Raw genomic sequence first — 11,211 nt, forward strand, 5'->3', positions numbered from 1 at the left:
CTTCTGGGGCATTTAAAAATATTCAGTGTAGCCCTAGCTGGTTTGGCTCAGTGGATAGAGCGTTGGACTGCAGGCCAAAGGGTCCCAGATTCGATTCTGGTCAAGAGCACATACCTCGGTTGCAGGCTCCTCCCCAGCCCGGGCGCTGGTTGGGGCGTTTCTTTCACATCGATATTTCTCTGTTTCCCTCTCTCTTCCACTCTCTCTAAAAATCAATGGAAAAATACTCTTGGATGAGGATTAAAAAATAATAAAATAAAAATCCCACACTCAACCCAAGAAAAAAAAATTCAGTGTAATGAGATATTTGATAGCAAAATGAAAAACCAAAACTTAATGCCTATGCTACAGTTTAAGCATCTCTAACTTCTATTTTTCTCTCTTATCCATTCACCCATGCCGCTCTAAGTTTTTGCTGACTTCTTGAGAGAGAAAGCCACATGGGAATATCCGTATACAGTATACTTGGGATGAGTAGGCAAGAGTGTATTTAAATTCCTTGATAGGAATGATCATAAAAGCTTTTTAAATATCCTACCTAATTCATTATGGGGGTAGGGTTTTTTTGAATTTTACAAAGTGTAGAAATTATATTTTCATTTTATATGCTTTCATGATCAGACTGAAAATTATTAGTAGCTAAGCTACTTGTATTTCTCTGTCTTGTATGATTAAAATAGCTATTCACTAACACAGCAGTATAATTGTACAAGCTACATAATGCCTTGCTTTATTAAAAATTCTGTGGACATTTGAAGAAGTGGAGGGAGAAGGCAGTTTGAATTATGCAACTGTATTTCCCATTTTGTTTAATAAATTGGCTTGGACACAGTGGCTCATTGGTATTTTGATATTTGTAACTGGTACAGCTGGCTTTTAAAAGATAACCGATATGCTGCTTTCTGCTCCACTCAAATGCTCTCCCTGTATGATAGTTACCTAAACTGTGTTAAATGAATCAAATATTCATGTCAAAAAAGAACTTAGTCAAGAAGTCACAGTAATTGAAAGAGCATTTTAAACTAGTTTAAAAGTTGTTTTACTCAGCAATTTCAATACCACTTCAGAGTTGAAGTGAATAAAGATGGATACCTGAAAAAAATCCTTACGGGAATTTGGGTTCTAATCATGCCCTGAGCAGATATAAACTGAGCCTTGTGCTCAGAGAAGCAGAGGAAGTTATTCTGTAGAAAGAGGAAAAACAAAGATCTGAAGAGAAAAGCAGGACAGTTAGAAAACGAATGCTACCAGTTTTTAGGCTCTGGTCTCCTCCTGAGGTGGTAAGAGTCATGCCTTTCGGTTCTGTGATTCATCTTAAATCTTTAGAACAAAGTTCCCTTTCTTTCTTAAGCGATTTCAGGTTAGCTTATTTACTGAAGAAGAAAGTGTCTTCAGTATTAGCGATACAGCCAAGAGCAAAGCAGACAAAGTCCCTGCATTAAGGAGCTTATATTCTGCTAGAAGGAAACAGACAACAAATAAGCAGATACATGCTAAATGGTGTTGAGTCGTTGGTGACCTGATTGAGAGAGAGTGAGGGGTCTAGGTGGGTGCATAAGTGCTATCAGGGAAGGTTCCCCCCCCCCCCCCCAGAGGTAGCATTGAAGCAGAAATAAAGGACCTGGGGCGGGGGGAGGGGGGAGTGTAAGAGCATTTCAGGCAGAGGGAAGAGCAAGAGTAAGGACACGGAGGCCAGAGCTACTTGGTGTGTTCCAGGAACATGAAGAAAGCTTCTGAGTGGCTGGATCAGAGTGAGAGAGGGACAGATGAGGTCAGAGGGGTGTGTGTAAGAGTTGAGTAGGACTCTAATTCAAAATAAAGAGCGGAAAACTGCGGTAGGATTTAAAGCGGAAGAGAGACTTGTGCTTTGAAAGGATCACTAATTGCTATATTTAGATTATAGATTGGAGCATGGTTGAAAGCAATAGAAAGGAGACCCGGTGAGAGATGATGATGCCTTGGACCAAGGTGCTCAAAGTGGACATAACCAGGGTTGGTCAAATCCTGGATATTTTTTTGAAGGACTGTTTGGCAGGCTTTGCTGATGGTTTACGTGTAGGGTGTGAAGGGAACAGAAGTTAAGGATGACTCCCATGTCTTTGGCTTAAACAATTGGAAGGATGGGATTACCGTTTACCGAGATAGGGAAGACTTGGGGTAGGGTGGGTTAGTTTTGAAGTAGTAAGTTTGGGGTGTTTATTAGACATTTAAGTGGGTATGTCTGTGTGTGCCCTATTGTGAAGTGTTTCTCACAAGACTCCATTCTAGTACTAATTCTCTCTAGTTTAGTCTTGAAAACTACAATTCAAGATTTCGCTTCCATCCTCTAGTCCAGTGATGGCGAACCTATGACCTCTGACACGCGAACTCATTTTTTTGGTTGATTTTTCTTTGTTAAATGGCATTTAAATATATAAAATAAATATCAAAAATATGTCTTTGTTTTACTATGGTTGCAAATATCAAAAAATTTCTATATGTGACACGGCACCAGAGTTAAGTTAGGGTTTTTCAAAATGCTGACACGCCGAGCTCAAAAGGTTCGCCATCACTGCCCTAGTCACATTCCACCATAATACCCTTTATAAATAATCTCGATCTATATGTACTTAGCAATTTTACATTCTAGTAATAATTGACTATCTCATTGGCATTTCAGAAGGAACAAAAAGAAGCTATATGTCAATATTTTAAAGTAGATTAACCTGTAAATGGAGAACTGAATTTGTCTCTCTCTATTTTTTATAGTTGTTTTGTGTTGTTAATTTCGAAGCAAAAATTTTCCAAAAATGAGTGAACTGGAACAGTTGAGGCAGGAAGCCGAACAACTACGGAATCAGATCCAGGTAAGAGCAATCCTTTTCATTTTCTCAAAAACATTTTTATCTCATACCAGTAATGAATGAACTAGATTTGTTCATTAGGTCATCAGTCTACAGATGTTAAATAATTTATGAGACAAGAAACGGTCAATTTTTTTTATCATATATCTAAAGAACTCTCCAAAAATCATTCCTAACAAATACATATGTTGGACTAATGGCCTCTGTGTCCCAAAGAAGTGGATATCATATATGTAATCCCTCCTGAAAGACAAGCATAATTCTCTTCTTAGTCACACACCTGGAATCATAGTTTGATTTTTTGGTGCAATACGAGGAGGCAGATTATCACATTGTAATATACTAAAAATTATTCATCTGTGAAACATTACATTGCAAAAAACATTAAAAGGTATTAGTGGCAGAATAAAGACGTGTCATCTTTTACTCTTGCAAATCAACTCAAAACAGTAAAGAGCATAAGAAACAAAGACAAGCTCCATCTTTAACACAATTGAAAGACACTTGGAACTTCATAATAGGATGGGGAAAGTTGTCAAATACAGCAATGCTTTGTGGGGAAGGCTCTGAGAGGGGTTTCTGCAGCTGTGAATCTCATACAGAGTAGGTGGCACTCCCTCAGGGACAACTCCAATAATCCTTTTTTGGAGCAATGGGAACAGATGCTTCTCTGGACTGAGGAATATCAAGATAGGCAGAGAAAAAAAATGGAAGGGTACAGACTTGCCTTCTTTTAGGAAGCCTCTTGTTGGCAAAGTGGAGCAAAGAGACTTGTGGGTAGCCTGGCGCTGCTTACTTCTTTTCACAGGGAAAAAGTAAGGGCTGAAACAACTTACAAATCTAAATGGAGACCTTTGGCATGAAGCAGGGAGAATCTCTAATAACTTGGACTACCGCGGTGGCCCTCTCCAATATGAGCTTTTGCAATAGGGATTTTGGAAGAACTCATCTCATTTAAAAGTGAAGAGTAAGAAAAAAAGGAACAAGCACAGGCTCTCTACAAAGATATTACAAGAAAGGAGGGACAGGAGCAGGGAGAACAAGGACTGGGCCAAGAACACTCACTGGGGAAATGTTGATTGAAATAACCAGTGGATTGAAATCATAACCAGTCTTATTGCCGGGAATGCAAAGAAGTTAAAGATCTAGATGTGAGTAAGAACTTGGAGTTGATACCTTAGGTGTCTGAACAAAGCTGACAAAACAAAGAGGGATTTATTTTGCCCGGAATGATCAGGGAAGGCTCCATGGGCTAATCTCTGAGTTAGATGTTGTTGCCACCACCAGAAAGGATTCCCTCTCTCTCTACTTTTTGTGACTTGCTCCATGTGCTGAGCAAGATCTACTGATTAGCCAAGCACATGGTCACATGCCCATCTTATTTTTAGAAAATTTCTCTGTATTTATGAGCTTTTCTTTTTGGAGATTTTACAAATAAGCGAGATCATAAGGTATTTATCTCTCTGACTTTTTCACTTAGCATAATGCCCTCAAGGTCCATCCATGTTGTTGCAAATGGCAAGATTTCTTTCATTTTTATGTCTGAGTAATATTCCATTATATAGATGTATCACCTTTACTTTATCCATTCATCTGTCAATGGACACTTAGGCTGTTTCCATTTTGGGCTGTTGTAAATAATGCTGCAATTATTTATAGAACATGGGACGTCTGTATCTTTTTGAGTTAGTATTTTCATTTTTTTCAGACAAATACAATTCTTCAGAAGTAGAATTGCTGAATCATATGGTAGTTTTATTTTAAATTTTTTGAGGAACCTGCATTCTGTTTTCCAAAGAGGCTACACCAGTTCCTTAGTACACCCCAACAACAGTGCATCAGTATTCCCCTTTCTCTACATCCTCACCAATACTTGTTATTTATTCTTTTTTTTTTTTTTTATAATAGCCATTCTAACATGTAAGGTGATATATTGCATTGTGGTTTTGATTTGCATTATCCTGATTATTAGTGATGTTGAACACATTTTCATGTACTTTTTTACATTTTATTTGGAAAATGTCTATTCAGATTCTCTACCCATTTTTTAAATCAGATTTGTTGTTGAGTTGTATTGGGTTTATTTGTGGGCTGTCTTCTGTTCCATTGATATGTGTGCTTGTTTTTATGCCAATATCATACTGTTTTGATTACTGTAGCTCTGGAATATAGTTTAAAATGAGGGAGCAGCTGATGTCTTCAGCTTTGTTTTTGTTTCTCAAGATTTCTTTGGTTATTTGGGTGTCTTTTGTGGTTCCATACAAATTTTAGGATTTGTTCTATTTCCTTGAAAAATGCCATGGGCTTTGATAGTGATTACATTGAATCTGTAGATTGCTTTGGGTAGTATGGACATTTAAATAATACTAAGTATTCCAATCCATGAGCATAAAATATCCTTTCATTTATTTGCATCTTCACTTATCAATGTTTTATAGTTTTTAGTGTTTTATTTTTTACCTCCTTGTTTAAATTGATTCCTAGCCTTTTAATTTTTTGATGCAATTGTAAATGGGATTGTTTTCTTAATTTCTCTTTTTGATAGTTCTTTATTAGTATACAGATACACAACATATTTCTGTATATTGATTTTGTATTCTGCAACTTTATTGAATCCATTTATTAGTTCTAACAGGTTTTTTTGTGTGAGTTTTTAGGATTTTCTATATATCATACTGTGTCATCTACAAATACAGTAGTGATATTTTTACTTCCTCCTCCCCCCCCCCATTGATTTCAGAGAGGAAGGGAGAGGGAAAGAGAGATAGAAACATCAATGATGAAAGAGAATAATTGGTCGGTTGCAGGCCCCAACCAGGGATCAAGCCTGCAACCCAGGCATGTGCCCTGATGGGGAATCAAATCGTGACCTCCTGGTTCATAGGTTGACACTCAACCAATGAGCCATGCTGGCCAGGCTTTTCATTTCTTTTTCTTGCCTAATTGCTTTTGCAAGGACTTCCAGTGCTATGTTGAATAAAAGTGATGAGAGAGTGGACATCCTGGTCTAGTTTCTGATCTTAGAGGAAAAGCTTGAAGCTTTTCACCAGTGAGTATGATGTTAACTGTGGGCTTGTCATATATAGCCTTTATTATTTTGAGCTATGTTCCCTCTATGCCCACTTTGTTGAGAGATTTTTAAATTATATATGGATGTTGGGTTTTGTCAAATGCTTTTTCTGCGTCTATTGAGATGATCGTATGATTTTTTAAAAATATATATTTTATTGATTTTTTACAGAGAGGAAGGGAGAGGGATAGAGAGTTAGAAACATCAATGAGAGAGAAACATCGATCAGCTGCCTCCTGCACACTTCCACTGAGGATGTGCCCACAACCAAGGTACATGCCCTTGACCGGAATCGAACCAGGGACCCTTCAGTCCGCAGGCCGACGCTCTATTCACTGAGCAAAACCAGCCAGGGCGATCATATGATTTTTATTTTTCATTTTGTTAATGTGGTGTATCACATTGATTGATTTGTAGATATTGAACCATACTTGCATCCCTGGAATAAATCCCACTTGATCATGCTGTATGATCCTTTTAATGTATTGTTGAATTCCACTTGCTAATATTTTGTTGAGATTTTTTTGCATCTCTGTTCATCCAGGGATATTGACTTGTAATTTTCTTATGCTATTCTTGTCTGGAATGACTGGCCAAGCACATGGCCACTTGCCCATCTCATTTAATCCTCATAGCAACCCTGTGAGGTAGATGGTGTTACTTCATTTTGTAGTTGAGGAAACTGAACCTCAGTGAGAGAGAGAAAAACATAGATGTGAGAGAGATACATTGATTGGTTGCCCCCTGCATGCATCCCAACCAGGACTGGGGATCAAACCTGCAACTCAGTTACATTCCCTTGACTGGGAATCGAACTCATGACCCTTGGGTGCTTGGGCCAACACTCTAACCACTGGGAAACACTGGCCAGGGTAACAGATTTATTTTATTTTATTTAATCCTCACTGCTTTTAAGAGTGGAAGGGCTGGAGGCAGGGAGGGAGAGAGAGAGAGAAACATCAGTGTGAGAGAGACACATCAATTGGTTGCTTCCTACACGAGCCCTGACCAGGGCTGGGGATCAAACCTGCAACCCAGGTTTGTGCCCTTGACTGGGAATGAACCCATGACCTTTTGGTCTGTAGACCAACACTCTAATCACTGAGTAAACCTGCCAGGGTGGCAACTGATTTTTTAATTGAATGACTGAATTAAGAAGATGACCTAAATGATATAGTTCATTTCATAAAGCTTAAAATCAGAGAGCCCTTTTTTTAGAATTTAGTCTTCAAGTCCACCATTTTTGGAACATAGTTCAGGCCATCACTGTCATTTCTGGAAATTCTTTTCATTGCAGGAAAGTGGGCTAAATCATTCCTTGCCAAATGAGGTTTCTTAACCCACAATTTGACTAAGAATGAGAGAATCAAATCGTATGTTTGTATAACTACTTATAACACCCTGACATAGAGATATTCTAAGTGTTTATAAATAGGTTGAAAGGGCAGCCAGAAAGATTATGCAGTCCATCTAGTCTTTGCTGCAAGTAGAGGCAGGCCTTTTTCTCCTTCGCTGTGGAACACGTCCATCTGGCACATTTATTCAACAAATATTGTGTGCTTCCTCTGTACACGAGCACGCTAAGCATAGTAGGGAAAAACAAAGTTGAAAAGGATATTACCCTAATACTTGAGGGGGAAAATTGTTTCAAGTCCAGTAGGAAGAATTAATTGCACTTCTGATTTTCCCATGTTATATGAATCCTCTAAATTTATTATTAAACTTGGTTTAAAATATTTTTTGCTTATTATATATGTTCTTTCCTTTCCTTATTTTGTTATATTGATTTCTGTTTCATTATCTTTCTTTTGATAATTCCCTTCAGTTTGCGTAAAAGTTTAAGATCTCTGAAAGTCTACCCTAAAATGCTTAAGCATAAACACCAGCTTACATGCTATTAATTAATGCTATTAATATAAATATATAGATGTGCAACTTAGTATAAACTGTGGCTATTATATAAACGTTGTTTTTTCTGAAATGTCATGTCTTTTTCTCATATTGGATCTAAAATATTTTATTTCTAATAGCATCTGTATCCAGTGTATTGGAAAGCATTTCCATAGAAGTGCTATGTAGTTTTAAAAACATTTCTGAAATGACCGGGTTATACTATAAATATCATTCCTATCACCTCGACTTCTAGATGCCAGAACAAACAGAAGGGGAACTCAGATCTCTTGCTTTTGCTGCAGCTTAGTAACAAATATAACTGTGGATACTGTGGCCTTATTAAATCAACCTAGTTCATTTTTACTCAGGGAATACAATTAAAAATTTCTTAGTTATAAACCCAATATATATTTGCACAATGAAATACAATAGGGAGTCCATAAGTAAGTCAATTTGCCACAGATACATGATTTTTCAACAAGGGTAACAAGACCATTCAATAGGGAAAGAATAATTCCTTTTAAAAATGATGCTGGTACAACAGGATATCCACACACAAAAGAATGAATTTGGACTCCTACATCATACTGTGTATAAAAATGAACTCAAATGGTACCCAAATATAACAGCTGAAAGTGTAAAATTCTTAGAAGTTAAACATAGTTGTTAATCTTGGCGACCTTAGATTAGGTAACAGTTTAATATGCCACTAAAAGCACAAGCAACTAAAGAAAAAATAGACTTCATGAAAAGTTAAAAACTTGTATGTCAGAGGACACTATCAAGAAAATGGAAAGTCAGCCTACAGAATGTGAGCAAGTGTGTAAATCATACACCTGATCAGGGCCTCGCACTCAGAACACGAGAACACCTACAACTCAACAATAAGCCCTACCTGTATTGAAAATGGACAAAGGGTTTGAATAAACAGTTCTCCAAAGAAGATACACAAATGGCAGGTATGCCCGTGTAAAGATTCTCCACATGAAAAGATGCTCAATATCACTAATCATTGGTGAAATCAAAACCACTAGATACAACTTCACCTCCACTAAGATGGCTGTAACAATGCAAATTAAAAAAAGAAGACAGCAACAGTGCTGGTGAGGATGTGAGGACATTGGAGCCTTCATACATTCCTGTTGGGACTATAAAATGGTGCAGCTGCTATGATGAACAATTTGACATTTTCTCAAGTTAACAAAAACTTGTACATGAATGTTCAATGCATTATTGTGCATAAAAGCCAGAAAATGGAAATAACTGAAATGTTCATGAATTAATTAATGGATGAACAAATGTGATGTATCCATATAATGGACTATTACTTGGGCATAAAAAGAAATGAAGTACTGATATGTCCCACCCTATGGAACCTTGAAAACATTATACTAAGTGAAAGAAGCCAGACACAAAAAGGTCATCTATTGTATGATTCCATTTTTATAAAATGTCCAAAATAGGCAAATCCATAGAGGTAGAAAAGTAAATTAGTGATTACCAAGGGATGAGGAAAGAGGGTTTCTGTGTTTGGAGTGATGGAAATGTTCTGGAATTGGGTAGTGGTCATGGTGAATATACTAATCACTCGATTATACACCTTCAAGATGACTTAAATGGTTAACTTTGGGTTATGTGAATTTTATCTCAATAAAAGTTGTTTTGAATAAAGATTATGTGGTACAGTGAAAACACATTTGCAAATCTACATTTGCAATGAAAATATTGAGTTATACCTAGTGATTTCCATGTCTAAATGTTTTATCATCCTCTTTCTTTTCTTCAGGATGCCAGGAAAGCATGCAATGATACAACACTTGTTCAGGTAAAGTCGTCGTCCCCGCCCCAGCTCCAAGCCCCCAGCCTGTTTATTTTAGTGATTCACATGAAACAGCTTTGCACCAAGGCAAATGACATTCGGATTCTTTTCTGTTAGTATTTAATTGAAAAAGTGAGATCTCTAAAAACACTTCGTAATTTGTCAGATGCTGTACAAGTGCTTTTAAAAGCACACTTGTTAAAATAGAAGGCCGTGGAAAATAAATACTATAAAATATGTAGATTCTTTTGTTTCTTTTTAGGGAGCTTCTTGATTCTTTTAGATATACTCTGATTAAGCTTTTTTATTAAGTTAATTAACATTAATAATTTCATTAAGAAATGTTTTATGTGCTTTACAAACATAAAACTGGCTTTCTTACAGGCAGTTAAAATTATAAATGTTTTACTCTTTGATCATCTACCATTAGATTTTTATTTGGGCTGTTTTTTTTCCCCCTAAAGTTGGGAGGTATGTCTATTCTTTTCAGTTAATAGTCTACAGAAGATATTCTTCCTAGAAGGCATTCATGTAGCATAATTTTAAATCAGTTATACTTTTTCTTGACCTACATATTGATCCTATAATTACTCTGTGGAATTATTTATATTGAATTACCTTCAGTCGCTCTAAATTGGTTTTATGCCTGATTTCTTTTTTTTTAGTTTTTTATTTCAAGAAAAACGATTTTAACTATAATGTTACATGCAATAACCCTTAATATTTCAAGAAAAACGATTTTAAATATGAAGTTACATGCAATAAACACCAATTCAAGAAAAATTATCTTACATATAACATTACATGCAATAAACATTAATATTTCAAGAATAAAAGGATTTTAAGTATAATAAAATTACCAAAACTCTACTAACATAGTATGATATCACAAAAGTTGTAGGAAATATTAAAAATCTGCAAATAACAGGATTACTTCTATTATATTCTAGTATATTTTCCCCCCTCTGGCTCTATTTTTGTTCATCAGTTTATGTTGTTCATTATATTCCACAAATGAGTGAGATCATGTGATATTTATCTTTCTCTGACTGGGTTATTTTGCTTACATGATGCTTTAAAGTCTATTTTGTTGGATGTGAGTATTGCTACTCCAGCTTTTTTTTCCTTTTCCATTTGCATGGAAAATTTTTTCCATCCCTTCACTTTCATCCTGTGTGTGTCTTTTGTTTTGGGGTTGGTCTCTTGTAGTCAGCATATAGTTGGAGCATGTTTTTGTATACATTCAGCTACCCTTCACCTTTTGATTGGAGCATTTAATCCATTTACATTTAGGGTTATTATTGAGAGGTACTTATTTATAGCCATTTTAATTCTGTATGGCTAGGTTTCTCTCTCTGTTTCTTCTTCTCAGCAATCCCTTACAACAATCCCTTTAGCATTTCTTGTAATGCTGGCTTGGTGGTGATGAACTCCTTTAGCCTTTTTTTGTCTGGAAAGCTCTTTATTTGATCATCTATTTTGAAGGATAGCCTTGCTGAGTATAGTAATCTTGGTTTCAGATCCTTGCATTTCATTACCTTGAATACTTCATGCTGTTCCCTTCTGGCCTGTAGAGTTTCTGATGA

The 11,211-nt window shown here is 36.3% G+C and overlaps 1 protein-coding gene across 2 annotated transcripts in view; it reads left to right on the forward strand.

Annotated features, from left to right (window-relative positions):
- Nucleotides 1-2,748: 2,748 nt before the first annotated feature.
- GNB4 (guanine nucleotide binding protein (G protein), beta polypeptide 4) overlaps nucleotides 2,749-11,211 on the forward strand; it is an 18,868-nt gene continuing 10,405 nt past the window's right edge. For both annotated transcript variants that reach the window (XM_005883008.2, XM_014530631.1), the window contains exons 1-2: nucleotides 2,749-2,846; nucleotides 9,593-9,631. In XM_005883008.2, the coding sequence (XP_005883070.1) occupies nucleotides 2,790-2,846; nucleotides 9,593-9,631 (96 nt within the window). In that variant the 5' untranslated portion in view covers nucleotides 2,749-2,789. The remainder of the gene's footprint in view (nucleotides 2,847-9,592; nucleotides 9,632-11,211) is intronic.

This window comes from Myotis brandtii, unplaced genomic scaffold (assembly GCF_000412655.1).
Source record: "Myotis brandtii unplaced genomic scaffold, ASM41265v1 scaffold751, whole genome shotgun sequence".
Classification (NCBI taxonomy): domain Eukaryota; kingdom Metazoa; phylum Chordata; class Mammalia; order Chiroptera; family Vespertilionidae; genus Myotis; species Myotis brandtii.